General features: G+C 43.0%; 2 protein-coding genes across 2 annotated transcripts in view; both read left to right on the top strand.

The window, feature by feature from the left end:
• Nucleotides 1-17,333, top strand: part of LOC128418380 (ly6/PLAUR domain-containing protein 3-like) — a 68,506-nt gene that overhangs the window by 9,541 nt on the left and 41,632 nt on the right. The gene's annotated exons all lie outside the window — the stretch shown is intronic.
• LOC128418386 (uncharacterized) overlaps nucleotides 3,836-17,333 on the top strand; it is a 32,721-nt gene continuing 19,223 nt past the window's right edge. The window contains exon 1 of the mRNA XM_053398010.1: nucleotides 3,836-3,981. Within this exon, the coding sequence (XP_053253985.1) occupies nucleotides 3,903-3,981 (79 nt within the window). The 5' untranslated portion in view covers nucleotides 3,836-3,902. The remainder of the gene's footprint in view (nucleotides 3,982-17,333) is intronic.

Raw genomic sequence — 17,333 nt, 5'->3', positions numbered from 1 at the left:
GGCTTAGTCATGCTGGCCACATGACACAGAAAGCTGTCTGTGGAAAAACACCGGCTCCCTTGGCCTGAAAGTGAGATAAGCACCACAACCCCATAGTCACCTTTGACTGGGCTTAACTGACCAGGCATCCTTTCCTTTGCCTATCTGCACTGTATATTTAAAGCAGTGTTCATAGCACTTTTGGGATGCGGGTGTCACTGTGGGTTAAACCACAGAGCCTAAGGCTTGCCGATCAGAAGGTCAGCGGCTTGAATCCCCGCGATGGGGTGAGCTCCCGTTGCTCAGTCCCAGCTCCTGCCAACCTAGCAGTTCGAAAGCATGCCAAAGTGCAAGTAGATAAATAGGTACCGCTCCGGCAGGAAGGTAACAGTGTTTCCGTGCGCTGCTCTGATTCATCAGAAGCGGCTTAGTCATGCTGGCCACATGACCTGGAAGCTGTATGCCAGCTCCCTTGGCCAATAAAGTGAGATGAGCGCTGCAACCCCAGAGTCGGCCACGACTGGACCTAATGGTTAGGGGTCCCTTTACCCTTTACCTTTACCTCATAGCCCTGGCTTTTAAACAGCCCTGGCTTCTCCTCCAAATAATCCTGGTTGCTATAGTTTCTTAAGGGAGCTGAGAGTTGTTCTTCCCCTCACAGGGTTGCTTTTCAAACCAACATATATACAGGTGGCAAGGCACTTATGGCCTTTATACTCCTTATGGCTGCATTTCTGTTTTAAGAACATGGGGTGCCCCTGGGAAAATTGCTTTTCCTACTCCTCCCTCTGTACTACAGTCACTAAAGGATAACACTTTATATTCTATTTAGAGGTATCTATTATTTTATTATATTCACCGATCACTGCACAGAAATTTGACACCATGTAAGGTAGGAAGGGGGTGTTGAAATATACCTTGGGGGCTGCAGTCTTGCTTTTGAAACATTAAGCTGTTGGGCAAGTTCCTGGGTTGATTGTTTTGAAGAAATAAAGTGAAGCAAGCTGGGTTCGGATGCCCAATGGAACTTTGCTCACATCTGAGAGCTGTATGAATGGTGCCGTGCCTTAAGGGAACACCAGAGAAACAGGAAACTTTTAAAGATTTCTTGGAAATTTTCCATTTGCCTTTGGTTCCAGGAACATTGCCAGACAGCACACCTGTTTCATCATGGGGAGGGCAGCCTTCTCCAGAGCAGGCTCCTACGTTCTCAAATTTGAGAACCACCTACCCATAGTGCCTCTGTCTTGCCAGTCTCGATTTATTGGCACTCATCCAGACCACCACTGTATCTCCCAGTCCACAGCCTGTGCAGCCTTTTCTAATGCAGCTGGCATTATTGATGCTCCCAATCCCACTTCCAATGGCTTCGAGAAGAAGCAGTGTGGTGTAGTGGTTAGAGAGGAGGACTCGGACCTGGGAGACTGGGGTTCAAAGCCCCAACTCAGCCATGAAACTCACTGGGTGGCCTTGTGCCAGTCACTGTCTCTCAGTGCAACCTACCTCACAGGGCTGTTGTGTGGATTAAATGGGGGAGGGGGAAACCTGTATGCCACCTTCTGCTCCTTGGAGAAAAATGCAGTAAATAAATGCAACAAATAAATAATATGCAATAAATAAATACCGTATTTTTCGCCCTATAGGCCACACTTTCCCCCCTACCAAAATGAAGGGGAAATGTGTGTGTGTCCTATGGGGCAAATGCAGGCTTTTGCTGAAGCCTGGAGAGCGAGAGGGGTCAGTGCGCACCGACCCCTCTCACTCTCCAGGCTTCAGGAAGCTATCCGCAAGCCTTGGGAGCCCGTGGGAGTTCCCACCGGTCTCCCAAGGCTTGCGGAGAGCTGCCTGCATCCCGAAGCCCGGGGCACACTGAGAAGCGCGCTCCGGGCTTCGGGCAGCTCTCTGCAAGCCGTGGGAGACCGGCGCGACTTCCCGCCGGGCTCCCTAGGCTTGCGGATAGCAGCCTGTTCTGGGGGCTGGGGTCGGGGGAAGCTTGGGCTTCCCCCACCCCATCCCTGCGCCTGGGGGGAAAATATTTTTTTTCTTTATTCCCCCCCCAAAAAAAACTAGGTGCGCCCTATGGGCTGGTGCGCCCTCTGGGGCGAAAAATACAGTAATATACAGAATCATAGACTCATAAAGTTGGAAGGGAACAGGAGGTTCTAGAAAACAAGCCTTATGAGGAATAGTTGAAGGAGCTGGGTATGTTTAGCCTAGGAAAAAAGGAGACACAATCAAAATATATTAAATAATTAATAATGAATTGTCCAGTAGCACCTTAGAAACCAACTAAGTTTGTTCTTGGTATAAGCTTTCGTGTGCATGCCAAGAACCAAACTTAGTTGGTTTCCAAGGTCTCTAAGGTGCTACTGGACAATTTGCTTATTATATATATATATATTGAGAGGAGCCATCTTTGAATATCTTAAGGGCTGTAACTGTCATGGTGATTTTTAATTTCTTTTTGCCAGGGAGGGACCATCTGGGTAGGAAAGAGGAGAGGAAGATAGGATGGGGAAAGAGGATGGGGAGAGCAAGAAAGGGCCTGTCTCGCTTTGTACCAGCACAGCTGGTTTGCCATTGCTAGGAGGTGCCAAATTTTGTACTAGCTTGGGGCTCCATATTGCCAGAATCTGCAATATTGAACCTAGGAGTTCGAAAGCACATCAGTGTAAGTAGATAAATAGGCACTGCTGAGGTGGGGAGGTAAGCGCCGTCTGCATGCGCTCAGGCTTCCATCACGGTGTCCTGTTGCGACCGAAGTGGTTTAGTCGTCTTGGTCACATGACCCGGAAAGCTGTCTGTGGACAAACTCCCTCAGCCTGAAAGCGAGATGAGCGCCGCACCCCATAGTCACCTTTTTATTTATTTTTACAAGAAAAGAAAGAGAAACAGAAACAAAGAACAATACATAATACTGTATAGAGTGGTATAGAGTGCCTTTCATTCTATTACATCTCCAGCATTTATTACTATTCGATCTATTAATTTTTGCCAGTCTGTGGCAAATTTTGCCAGTCTGTGGCCTAATTTTTGCCATATACCATCTGTGGTGCATCTCTCTTAATGAATAGCAGGCCGTAAAATTTATATTTCCCCCCAAAAAAACTTTTTCCAATCTTCAGAATCAATTGTATATCCTAAATCCTGTTCCCACTTTAGCATATTCTCTCCTTTGACTTCTTGATCTGGGAGGACTTTATCTAATAATCTATACATTTTAGAGAGTGCTTTTTGATTATTTTGTAAAACCTCTCTTTCTAATGTTGATATTTTATTCCCAAATCCCCTATTTTTATATCTTTCTCATATGTAGCCTTAAATTGGAAATATTCTAACCAATTTATTCCCAATATTTTGAGTTCTTCATATTCTTTTAATCTGATGTTTTTATTCATTCCTTCTACTAAATCTCTATAAGTTGGCCAGGCAATTTTTATATATAATATTTTATATATAATATTTTATATATAATATATATTTTATGTATAATATTTTTTTAATGTCGAGGTTGCCTCTATTGGAGAGGTCCACCATGGTGTTCTTTCTATAGTTCTCTCCTTCATTCTCTCCCATACCTCAAATAGCACCGCACCCCATAGTCACCTTTGACTGGATTTAACCGTTTACCTTTACCTTATTGCCAGATTCCACATCTGTTGCTGTTTACTGTTTGCATAGGCTTCTTTCTTCTTTGCGTAATCCTGCCATCACCAGAACTCCTCTTGTCTTTCAGGAAGTCCCTCCAGCCAATCTCTACTGAGCACATTTGTGCATTATATATATATATATATATATATATATATATATATATATATATACACAACCAAACAGCCCAACTCTCTCAGATCATAGGCTGCTTTCCCTCCACGACTCATCAGGAAATTGGTTCTTTGGCTCAGAGGGCCTCTCGGCTTCAGACCATGGAGGGTGTCGCGTTGAGATGGAGAGCTGCAACAGTTGTGCTGCAAGGACTGCTGGCGATGACCTGTCTTATTTCAGGTACCAGTTATTGCTATTGGGGTGTCCTCTAGTTGCAGACCTGGGTGGCTGGGTGGGCGCCAACTAGATTTGCACAGAGAAACAAGAAAGTAGGGGAAAGAGTTCACATGATAGATGCTCAAGAATTATGTGTGGCCTGAAGAAAGTGGTTAGAGAAACATTTCTCTCTCTCCCTCTCAAAACACTAGATATTGTGGACTGAAAGTTGGCAGATTCAGGGCAGCTAAAAGAAAGATCTTCTTCACACAGTGCGAAGTTAAACTATGGAACTCCCTCCCACAGGAGACAGGGATGGCCACCCACCTGGATGGCTTTAAAAGAGGAATAGGCTGCCTGGGGGGCGGGTAATGACTATGATTTGGTTGTCATTGTTCTGTTTTGTAAGTTTACATCTGACTGGTGTTGGTGTGAGTTGAAATCCAACAAGTGGCATTGGACTAGATGCCCCTCGTCGTCCCATCCTCCTCTATGATTTAATAAAGCCCTAGGACTGGCCATTATAGCATTTTTGACATCCTTCTTTGGTATCTATGCATCAAACCACTCACTCAGGTCCCTCCTTTGGGCCTGCGGTTCAGAACAGGCATTTGACACAAATTTCTGCCTCCTAAGAATTTCTGTTTTCACTTCAAAAGGGGGAAACCAATGTCTAGTCCCTGATGATTTCAAGGCAGAAAGACATTGCTAATAATTTCACCAGGATCTCATACCCTTTCTCCCCACATTTCCTTTCAGGAATTTCTGCCTTGAAGTGCCATAGCTCCAACACCGTCCATCTTATGACTCCAAACAATGGCAACAAAACATCAAATGCCTCCCCAGTAAACGGTATTACCAACTGCTCCGGTGCTGAGAACGTTTGCACAGATGCACAACTTACATTCACTATAGGTAAGTGCTGCTCCACCAGGTGGATCCTGTGTGGCTGCTAGATTTTTGAGAGAGGAAAAGCATGAAATTACTTACCTGGGGGATTACCTGGGGCCTGAAATGATGTTCTGCATGCATTCAGAATTGAGGTATTTAAAATATGTTTTGATTCATTTTATTTTATATTTGGAGATTTTTTTCCGAACCTCTGCCCTCCATTTCTTTAATTTTTAATAAAAAGAATACCTAGCTGTTTCTGAGAGTTGACACGGACCCAGTTCAGATGTAACACTAAGCCAGAGGTTAGTGCAGAGACAGGGGACCTCCCATCCCTCCAGATTTGGTTGGATCTCAACTCCTACCACCCCTAACCATTGGTCACGCTGGCTGGGGCTGATGTGAGTGAAATCCAACATCTGGCATTGGACTAGATGACACTTGTGGTCCCATCCATATCTACATTTCTATGAAATCTGGAGGAGCATAGATTCCTGCTACCAGTAAAGTGTTACAAGAGCATAGTTTATAAATCTTGTCTTGTTCTTTCAGTTTGATATCCTAGTTCAGAGGTTTTAAACCTTTTTGAGTCCACGGCTCCCTGTTGAACAAGTACAGTGGTACCTCAAGTTACAAATGCCTCCGGTTACAAACACTTCAGGTTACAAACTCCATTACCTTGGAAGAGTTACCTCAAGTTGAGAACTTTGCCCCAGGATGAGAACGGAAATCATGTGCCCGCGGCTCAGCAGCAGCAAGAGGCCCCATGAGCAAAAGCACGCCTCTAATTAAGAACAGTTTCAGGTTAAGAACGGACCTCCGGAACGAATTAAGTTTGTATCTAGAGGTACCACTGCACATTCTTTCTGCAACTTGCCTGTGCTGAGCCAATTAACTGTAGGACTCAGGAGCCAGTTATGTCATCCTTTGTCTGCAGAGGTAGCAATTTCTCACCCTTTTAGTGAACACCCTCCATGCAGAGTATTCCCTCAGCCTCCTCCCCTCTCCCCTCTCCTTGGGAGACCTCCTGGCAGCCACTGGTCTCTGAGTTGCTCCCTCTCGCTCCAAAGAGAGGTTCCTCCTCACACTGCCCCACAGGGGCCTGGGAAAAGGATATCCCCAGCCTTAGTGGCTCAACAGAGACCGGTCAAAGTTGAACATATATAAACTTTATATATAAACTTTTATATTATAAACTAAACATTTTTCGCAAGATTACAAATACACACCTTACAAACACATATATTATTTCCCCCACCCTCTTTTGTGGTTACTTTTCTACTTTAGCTTTAACACTGCGTGTTCCACTTTACTCCACTTTAAAGTTATTCTTCCATTTATCTTAGTAATATTTTTAAGTGCTGATTTAAGTTAAACCTACTAATGAACTTACTGTATTTTTCGCCCTATAGGACGCTCCGTCCCATAGGACGCACCTACTTTTTTGGGGGGGAAATAAAGGAAAAAAAATTCCTTTATTTCCCCCCCAAAACCAGGTCGGGGAACAGTGGGATGGCGGCGCTGCGCCTCCCCGCTGTCCCCCGAGCTTGTGGGGCTGGCCGATGTCTGCCCGGCGCGAAGGGCGCTCTGCTTCAGGGCGCCCTACGTGCCGGGTGGCAGGCTGCCGACACCTGCGCGAAGCACGGGGCGTCCTCCAAAGGGCACCCCGTGCTCCGCGCTGCAGGCTGCCGCCCGCAAGCTGTGCGCGTCCTGGGGGATCTCCCCCCAGGTGCGCAAGGCTTGCGGACACCTGCGCGAAGCACGGGGCGTCCTCCGGAGGGCGCCCCATGCTCCGCGCTGCAGGCTGCCGCCCGCAAGCCGTGCGCACCCGGGGGGATCTCCCCCGGGCGCGCAAGGCTTGTCGACACCTGCGCGAAGCACGGGGCGTCCTCCGGAGGGCGCCCCGTGCCCCGCGCTGCAGGCTGCCACCCGCAAGCCTTGCGCGCCTGGGGGAACTCCCCCCGGGCGTGCAAGGCTTGCAGATAGCTTCCTGGAGCCTGGAGAGCGAGAGGTGTCGGTGCGCTCGCTCTCCAGGCTTCAGCGTAAGCCTGCATTCGCCCCATAGGACGCACACACATTTCCCCTTCATTTTTGGAGGGGGAAAAGTGCATCCTATAGGGCGAAAAATACGGTACTTGCAGCCACTCTTCCTAAGTTGGTACAGCATCTTCTTTCCACCACTGGGCAAATGCCATTCTGGCTCCAGTCCTTCCTTGTGATCTTTTGTTAAGCTGGACTGCATGCTAAAAATACAATATGCATCTTACTTGCCTCAGTGGAGGATTTGGAGATATGAGGGTGTAGAAAAGCTCTGGATTTTGCATAGCTAGAATTCAGGCTACCATCCTATGAGTACCCAGCTATATAAGGCTTTTGAGGTAAAACAGCTGCCAGGAAATGTGTGACGAAGAAACAGGAAGAAGTGGGAAGTGGGAAGAACTGTAAGCACTTTCTAGGGCCGCTCACATGAACAAAATCACCCCCACCCATGGCACTAAGGTAGACATGAACCAGAGGGGGGGAAAGCAGGAGGCTTTAGCAGCCCCATCCCCCTGTACACAGTTGCCGTATGTCCAGAATTTTTCAGACATTCCCAGGATTCGGCCATCGGAAACAGTGTTTGGGCCGAAATTGCTGAAATGTTCAGGTATCAACAACTTTGGCCTAGAAACAAACAAAAACCTTTTTTGTCCAGGTTTTAAGTTTTTGAAATATGGCAACCCTAACCCCGCCAAATCATGTATAAATGACTCCCAGAGCAAAAATTGTCAAGGTAAGTTCTTTGGAACACCCTGCCACTGCATCAATCTATTGTTTGTATATATACATCTCTTCCTATCCCCCTCATTTTAGAAAAAGAAGTTTTGATAATGAGTCACAAAGGCTGTGCCAGCAAAGACCTTGTGGATGGAACAAAACCAATCAACTCTGGTGATCGACACTTTGCCATCCAGTTCAACCAGAGCTACTGTTTTGGTGACCTTTGCAATGTGAAAACGAGGGAAGTTCCCAACACCCCTATCGAGGACGGAGGTATTTTTTTTAGGGGGGGGTGTTGAATGCCACCTGAGAGGAAAGTGAGAACTCACAGTTTCACTTGTTAGCAGGGTGGTTGTCAATAGGGAGGCTTGAAGAATTCAATTTTGAATATTTCTAAGGCAAGCGGCCCTGTTCCTCAACTCTTGGGCTCACGTGCTATAGAAAAGGTAACCCCGCTTCTCAAGAAATGAGAAAAGACTGTGTGCTTTAGGGTGTAATTTAGCGGTGAGAGAATGGGGAAAGATTTGGAGGGAGCTGTGCGGGGAGTGGGAATATAGGGTGCACTGCAGAGGTTGTATGAGCTGGAGGGATAGGCGAGGGGTGAGTGGGGGGTAAAGGACCTGATCAGGTGTGGGGTTTGGCAAAGGGTCTGGCGGGTTTGGCAAGCAGAGAAAACAGAGGCATCAGCTCCTAATATGTGCAAAAATCGCACACACCTATAAATTGGAGAACTGCCTCACAAAATTTTGAAGGATAATACCTCGCTTAATGCATCCACATAAACACACGCTGATTCATTTCAGTGGGTTTACCCTGGGTACGATTAAGATCCTCATTGCTTTGAAAAGGGCAATTTAATTAGCTTCACTTTGATATGCAAAGTAAACCGAAATATTCCCCCCTATCATTGTTTAAGAGACAGAAAAAAGGGGGAGACTCCTGCAAAGGGGAGTGACCTTTTTTGATCCATACCCACTACAGACCCCTTGCTCTTCATTTTGATGTCTTACTCCAGTAACAGGCTCCAACCAGTGCTACTCGGGCTTTGGTTGGGGCACCAATGGAAGCATCAAGGAGACTATGGAATGCGGCAAAGACTACGACCGGTGTTACCAAGGCAGCATGAACATTACTATTGCACTAGATGGAGGAGGTGAGTTCGCCCTAGGGAATTTCTTCCACAGCCTTAAATTGCTCCACTTCTGACCTTCTCTAATTTTACCATATTGTGCCCTGCTTCCCTTCTAAATACATTATTTAAAGGGTGTGTTTGTGATTTAATTCAAGGAAGTGCTGGTTGGTGAAGATAGTGACTTGGCTATGGAACAAGGTCAAAACGATTTCATCTGCCCACCAGTGTTAGAAACTCAGATATATAATCTAGGTGCCAAATGGCTTCTTAAACCAAGGTTACAGTTGCCAAAACAGAATGTCTATCCGTCAGCCCTAAAGACAGCTCTAAAGTCTTGTTTTCCAAATGATGGACTGACTGTGATTGATTTTTGGTTAAACATCTGGCTAGTTCAGATGACCATCTAGACGAAGGTTAAGAACTTTAAGTTCTCAGGGAAGAAAAGTCTCTTGATCCAGGGAAAGTCCACATATATATTACGTTATACACAACATAAGAATATTTTTCACAACCGTGAGCAGGGCAGTGGGGTGGGGGAAATGAAGACAAGTGTCAACAATTAGCTGTAATGTTGTTCACTGCTCCTGCTCAGGCTGCACTGAAAAAGCATCTTGGTTCCTGAAGTTCATTCTGATTGTGCAGATCAAAATATAATAGATAGAATTCTACAGGATGTGGTATTAGTGCATGAAAACAGTCAAGATCCAGTGATCCCCAGGCTGGTACCTCCAGATGTTGGAGATGTTAGGTGTCATCCTGGCACTTGGTCGCAGGTGGCGATAGCAGGTGAAAAATGTGCCTGGCTAATTTTAAACACTGCTGCCCATGTCTTACTTGAAGACTGCTTTCTTTACAGCAGCCTTTGCCCTCTAGAAGTTGGCTGGGGCTGATGGGAGTTGGAGTCCATGACGTATGGACAGCCCAAGTTGGTGAAGCCTGTTTTACAGCTTCACTGTGACTCTCTCCCTATTTTAGCAATTGTCTGCTGATTTATTCCCTCTTTAGGGTGATCGATTGATTGCAGGGGGCCTTTTGGTTATGTGACATCTTAATAATGCCATCTGTTAATAATAATAATAATGATGATGATGATAATAATAATAATAATAATAATAATAATAATAATAATAATAATAATAATATCAGTAGCAAGCTGTTTGGGAATTTGGGCACATTGAAAAATGGGATGTGACAAGCTGTTTCTAAATGAAATAAATGCATCTGACCAGGTTCAGAGGTGACTGGGGCCCCTTGACACAAGTGTATTCCTTTACATGTACCAATATGAATATAATTTATGTGTATGGCCAAAGCCATTGCACAAGATAAAAGACATAAAGCAGATAAAAAAAACAGAATAAAATATATTACACAGCTAAAATAAATAATTAAAATACATCTTGAAGCCAAACATTATAGAATCAGAGAACATAAAATTTTTGAGTTGGAAGGGACACCAAGGGTCATCTAGTCCAACCACCTGCGATGTAAGAATCCCCCCCCCGAATAATTAAATAAACCTACGCACACAAACCTTTCACCTCCAAATCACCACTCTAAGGCAAAACAGGCTACTTTTTCACCCCTAAGTATGGGTTGCCCTTCAGGCTCCAAGTTCTTCATGATTCCCTGTGGCGTCTCAATGCATGCTGGGAGAAGTGGGCCAACGTCCCCCCATACCTAACATGTTGTGTCTTTCTTGTCCTCCCTTCTCTTCCACAACAGGATACAGCTCCGTGCCCATGATTCTCAGGACCTGCCAGCGCTCATCCTGCGATGTTATAAAGAGCCAATCCTTTGGCCCTATAAATATCACCAGTGAGTCAGGGCCATGCTGCTCCGGCAGCAAATGCAATTGGAAGGATGATGGCTTTTCATTCAAGATAATCCACCCAACCAATGATGGTGTGAGGAGCACACCAAACCTGTCTTAAGATCAGTATGGGTCAGGTTTCCAAGGGCCCGCCCTCTCCTGGCAGCATTAGGAGCCACTGTTCTTGGGATATGGGGCTGAGAAAGGGGCTTTGGGAGCACCTGAATTGCTGGAACCTGCACTTGGGTTTGGAAGGGCTGTGTTGTGGAGCAGGAAGGAAGGAGGGGAGTTAGGGCTCCATGGCAGTGACCAGTCTCTTTTTTAAAAAAATAATTTTTATTAACTATTTCAACATAACAAATTATCAAAACATATCATCTTCATTATTTCCCCCTTTTTTCTCCCCCTCCCCCCTCCCCAAAGAGCCCTCCCCCGAGACTTCCCTCAGTTCCTCTCTCTGATTTCTCAATACATGTTATTCTTTGCATATTGTAAAATTATATAAATCCTAACATTATCTGTCTATTATGTTAACAATCAATAAATTTGTGTATGTTTATTCAAAACCTGCCAAGGAGTCCATTTCATTTTGTTGTCTTTTTAAGTAGTTTGTAAAAAGTTCCCATCCTTCTTTGAAAGTCACAGTTGTCCTTGTCTCGCAATTTGTATGTCAGTTTCGCCAGTTCTGCATAATTCATCAATTTCTCTTGCCACTGTTCTTTTGTCGGGGTTTCCTCATTCATCCATCCTTGTGCTATCAAGACTCTTGCCGCCGTTGTAGCATACATAAATAAATTCTTTATTTTCCTTGGCAGGTCTTTTCCTACCATCCCTAACAAAAATGCTTCTGGTTTTTTTACAAATGTGAATTTAAACATTTTCTTCAACTCATTATTTATCATTTCCCAATTTTTTAAAATTTCTCTACATTTCCACCACATATGGTAAAAAGTCCCTTCTTTTTCTTTACACTTCCAGCATACGTTTGACCCGGTTTTGTACATTCTTGCAATCTGTACTGGTGTTATATACCATCTATACATCATTTTCATGTAATTTCTTTCAAAAGAGAACAGTCTGTAAATTTTCCTTCTTGGTCTTTTAATAAATCACTATATGTGAGCCCAATGGCTTGAGCAACCAAGCTTCAATTGGTGAGAGCCACCAAGGTGTCTTTTGTTCTATTAAGTCTTTATAATGGAGATTTGAAATCTGTTTTCCACAATTTTTCCCAATCCTCAAATTGTATATTATGTCCTATATCTTGTGCCCATTTGATCATGACCAATTTCACCTTCTCATCTTTTGTTTCCCATTCTAGCAGAATACTATATGCACCCTTCAGCAACTTCACTTTCTCTTCTATGACTTCCTTTTGAAATTTAGAAGTGGCATAACTAAATCCGGGTTTTTTTTTGTCTTCTTTACATATCTCATGTAATTGCCTGTAATGTAACCAATTCTGAAAATGTAGATTTCACCGTTTCATCCTGAGTATTCCATTTCAACAGCAAGTTATACATTCTTTATAGTATCTTAGTTTTGGGGTCTAACAGTTCTGTTTCCAATTTTGATTTTTCCACCTGGAAGCCAATTTTTTTGTCCAAATTGTAGGCCTCCCTTATTTGATAATAATGAAGCCAGTCTCGCACTTTATCTTTTAATTTCTCAAAACTCTGCAATTTCAATTTATCTCCTTCTTGTTCCAGAATTTCCCAATATTTCGGCCATTTGGCCTCCATATTGAGCTTTTTCTGGGCCTTCGCTTCCATCGGTGACAACCACCTTGGGGTTTTATTTTCAAGTAGGTCCTTCTATCTTATCCAGACATTAAACAATGCTTTCCTGACAATATGGTTTTTAAATGCTTTGTGTGCTTTAACCTTGTCATACCACAAATATGCATGCCACCCAAAAACATTATTAAAACCTTCTAAATCCAAAATGTCTGTGTTCTCAAGAAGCAGCCATTCTTTCAACCAGCAGAATGCTGCTGATTCATAATAGAGTTTAAGGTCTGGCAGGGCAAAGCCACCTCTTTCCTTTACATCAGTTAGTATTTTAAATTTTATTCTGGGCTTCTTGCCCTGCCAAACAAATCTAGAAATGTCTCTCTGCCACTTCTTGAAACAATCCATTTTGTCCAAAATTTGCAATGATTGAAACAATAATAACATTATTGGCAATACATTCATCTTTATAACAGCAATTCGACCTAACAAGGAAAGCTTCAAATTTGACCATATTTCTAGATCCTTTTTCACTTCTGACCAACATTTCTCATAATTGTCTTTAAATAAATTTAAGTTCTTAGCAGTCATATTAACCCCCAGGTATTTTACTTTCTTAACCAATGTTAAACCTGTCTCCTTCTGAAACCTCTCTTTCTCAATCGGTGTTAAGTTTTTCTCTAGAACCTTAGTTTTTAACTTATTCAACTTAAATCCTGCCACATGACCAAATTCTTGAATCAGTTCTAATACTCTTTTAGTACTAGATTCTGGCTCCTGTAACGTCAGTACTAAGTCATCTGCAAAAGCTTTCAATTTGTACTGTTTGGCTCCGACCTGTATACCTTTAATCAGTTGGTCCCTTCTGATCATATTTAGCAAAACCTCCAGTACCGAAATAAAGAGCAATGGGGAAATTGGGCAGCCTTGTCGTGTCCCTTTCTCTATCTTAAATTCCTCTGTCACCACATTGTTAACAATCAGTTTGGCCTTTTGTTCTGAGTAAATTGCACCTATACCGTTTTCAAAACCTTGACCAACCCCCATCCCCTGAAGATTTTTCTTCATAAAACTCCAAGAAATATTGTCGAAGGCTTTCTCCGCATCTACAAATATTAAGACTGCTTTAGTATTAATGTTCACTTGCAGTTTTTCCAAAATATTAATTATATTTCTCGTGTTGTCAGACAAGTGTCTGCCCGGGAGAAAGCCAGCTTGGTCTTTATGTATCTCCTCCACTAATACTTTTTTAAATCTTTTAGCCAAAATGTCTGCAAAAATTTTGTAATCCACGTTAAGCAGGGATATGGGGCGGTAGTTCTTAAGTTGTGTCTTTTCAGACTCAGTTTTCGGTATAAGTGTAATATAAGCTTCCTTCCACGACTCTGGCACTTTTTTCCCCTCCAAAATTTCATTACAAACCTCCTTTAGTGGTTGAATTATCCAATCTTTCAAAGATCTATAGTATTTTGAGGTTAAGCCATCCGGCCCTGGAGATTTGCCCAACTGCATATTCTGGATGGCACCTTCTACCTCCTGTTCTGTAATTTTATGGTTCAACATTAGCTTGTTTTCTTGAGAGATTTTTTGTAGTCCATTTGTTTTTAAAAATTGGTCTATATCAAACTCTTTCTGTGGCCCTTGTGTATATAACTGTTTAAAATACCTCTGGAAACATTTTCTAATTTCCACTGGATTCTGAATATTCTTTCCTTCCACTTCCAAGTTAGTAATAGTGTTAAGTTTTTGTCTTTTTTTCATTTGCCAAGCTAACAGTTTTCCACATTTATTAGCCGATTCAAATGTCCTTTGTCTCATCTGTTTAATTTTCCATTCTATTTCCTGGTTCATCATTTTCATATATTGAACTTGATATAACTTTATTTCTCTCAGAATCTCTTGTGACTTTGGTTTCGCTCTCAGTTTCTTCTCACCCTCTTTTATTTTTTCCAAAATTTTGTCTTTTTTCTCATTTTGAGTTCTCTTCTTTAATACATTCTGTTGAATTAGAAACCCCCTCATAACCGCTTTGCTTGCATCCCAGATTACTCTTTTTTCAATAGTAGTGTTCATATTTATCTCGAAATAGTCTCTCAAGGTTTTTTTGGCCTTCTTGGTAACCTCTTCATCTCTAAACAGGGTGTCATTCATCCTCCATCTGAAGGAACCAGTTGGTGTTAGTTTCATCTCCATTTTCACAACATTATGGTCGGAGCAAATTTTAGGGCAAATTTCCACTTTTCAAGTCTTAGGAGCCAGTCCTTTAGTTATCCAGATTTGGTCAATTCTTGTCCATGTCATTTTGGCTTCAGAGAAGAAAGTTCCCTCTCTACCCAGGGGATTCTTTGTTCTCCAAATATCAATTAAGTCCATATTGTCAGTCATCTCAAAAAAGGTTTTTGGTAGTCTGCCATCCTTAGTAACTACCTGTCTCTGTGCCTTATCCATATTTGTGGATACCACTCCATTCATATCTCCCATCATGATAATCTTATAATCCATATAGTCCAGCAATGTCTCATGCAACTTTTTAAAAAATTCCGATTTCCCCTCATTTGGTGCATAAACTCCTACTATCAGAAATTTCTCTCCTTGTGCTTGAATTTCAATTGCCACAAATCTTCCTTGGTCATCTTTAAACATAAATTTCGGTGATAGGCTCTCTTTTGCATAAATCACTACCCCTCTTTTTTTTACCTTATCCGATGAAATAAACTCTTGGCCCAATCTTTTATTGATCAATACTTTCCTGTGTAGCCTTATCACATGTGTTTCCTGTAGACAAATCAAGTCCAATTGTTCCTTTTTCAATAAATGAAAGACTTTTTTCCTCTTTTCCAGGGAGTTAAAACCATTAATATTCCAACTTAATAGTTGCAGAGCCATGGCGTGGTTACTTTGCTTTTCCTCCAACTGCACCCAGCAATTGTTCTTGTTCTGTCGGTGGTATCACTTTCTCTGAGTTGTCCAATCCAAAGGATTGTGATGCTATGTCTAGTATTCCTGGTTTTAGTGCTCTTAGCTCTTCTTCAGATTCTTTCTGCAAATATTCTTCGTGATCTTTCAAAAATCTTTCTTTATCCTCCACTGATCTTATTTTTAACTTTCTTCCTTTGAAAGTAAAAGATAGGCCTTGAGGGAATTCCCACCTGAAAACAATTCTATTACTTCTCAACAGGGTCACCAGGTCTCCGTAGTTAGACCTAAGATCCAGAAGGTATTTCAGAATGTCTTTGAATATCTCCGCTCTTGATTGATGTATTTCCAAGGTCTTCTGAAAATGCAGACTCAATATTTTGTCTCTCTCTTTTGTTTGGAGGGTAATCAAACAGTCTCTCACCCTGTTCTTTCTCCCCCCTCTTCCGAGCCTGAAAGCACTTACTATCTTGATATCTTGCTTCTCTGAGTCTAGGTTCCAAAAGTCTGCAAATTCATGCATAAGAAAGTCACTTAGGTTATCTTTCTCAAGTTCAGGTACCGCCCTGATCCTTAAATTTGTCTGTCTTTCCTTCAGTTCAATCATGGATAACATCGACCTGTGGTCCTCAAGTTGCCTACACATCGGTGGTATCTTTTCCTCTACGGCCAGTGCTTTTTCCTTTGCTTCTTCAGCTGTCTTTCGGGGTCAAAGTAGATTCCTGCAGCAATTTCTCAATAGATTCTGTGTTAGAATTCACCTTCTGTCCCAAATTATTGATGCTTGTAGTATTCTGGTCAATTATAGTTGATGCTTCAGCTACTTGTTTACTCAGTTTTTCCAAAGATTCATTAATTTTGCCTAATGCCACAGCTAAAACATCTTCAGATGCCATTCCTTTTGGCCCAACTTGAACAGATGCTGCCCCTGATGGTGCAGAAGGGCCAGATGCTGATGCTCTTCGCTGCTGCCGAATTTTACCAGATCTTGTTGTTTTTTTCCTGAGACAGGTCTGCTATAACACTTTATCTGAAGCTCAAGGTCAATCCCACGGCCGGAGTTTGTTTTGCTGTGGAAAATTCCCCTGGCCAGTTTAAAGTGGAAAATTCCCTGGCCAGTTGTAACAATTTCAAAGTTCCTCTAGGGGGACACAGTAACAGTCAATTCTTGTTGCATTAAAGTAGCTTTTCCAAGTCCCCCATTTAACAAAGTAAACAACCATTTCAATTTCAATTTCAGTTACTTTACAGTTCCTTAAAGTCCGGAGAAGCCAGTCAGAATCAAAAGTATCTCCCTTGCAGAGTTAACTGTCAAAAGGTTACAATTTCCATAAACAGCGCGATTCACAGTACGGCAATCTTATTAACACTTGACAGCCCGTTCCCAGGCATTAAGTGGTGGTCTTTGTTTCTTTTCCTCTCTTTTTGCAGGCAAAAATACTTCTCCCTCTTCCCTCCCCTCTCCTGCAATTCAGGGAGGGAGATCTCTTGTCTTGATGTTAGGATTTAAGTCCTTTTAAGGCGATTTTCCAGGTCTTAGTTTAAATAGTCTGTGCTTTGATCTGTTTACAAGAAACGGAAGGCGGACTTCCTGTTTACACCTTCCCGTTTCGGTGCCAAATTAGTACTTTTTCTTCCCTTATTTTCAAATCTTTAAATTCAACCTACTCACGGTAGTTGTTTTGATGACCGAATTGTCACAGGAAAAAAGTCAGCGCTCTCCGACAACAGCTGTGCGGCTTCACTCCACGGAAGAAGCAATTGACTCTCAGCACCGCACCGCTCACCCCGTTTCGCTCCGGAGCCCGTAGCTGGGTTTCTTTGCAAATTGGGGGGGCGCTGAAGGTGCCCGCCGAGTCCCACGGTCACAGGCTTCACCCGCCTGTGGTTTTTTGAAGGGTCCCCGCTTCGCCGCAGCGGCAAGACCCGATTTCCGCAGAGCTAACTCCCTCCAAATTAGAGGGAATCCGCCATTGCCGATGGCGCCGACTCCGGAAGTGGGCTGATTTCCAACCCAGCTGCCTGGAAATGTGTGATGAAGAAACAGGAAGAAGTGGGAAGTGGGAAGAACTGTCAGCACTTTCTAGGGCCACTAACATGAAGAAAATCACCCCCACCCTTGGCACTAATGTAG

The sequence above is a fragment of the Podarcis raffonei genome, chromosome 8 (assembly GCF_027172205.1).
Source record: "Podarcis raffonei isolate rPodRaf1 chromosome 8, rPodRaf1.pri, whole genome shotgun sequence".
In the NCBI taxonomy this organism is placed as follows: Eukaryota; Metazoa; Chordata; class Lepidosauria; order Squamata; family Lacertidae; genus Podarcis; species Podarcis raffonei.
The sequence above is the reverse complement of the archived record's forward strand: the minus strand, read 5'-3'. Positions and strand labels throughout refer to the sequence as shown.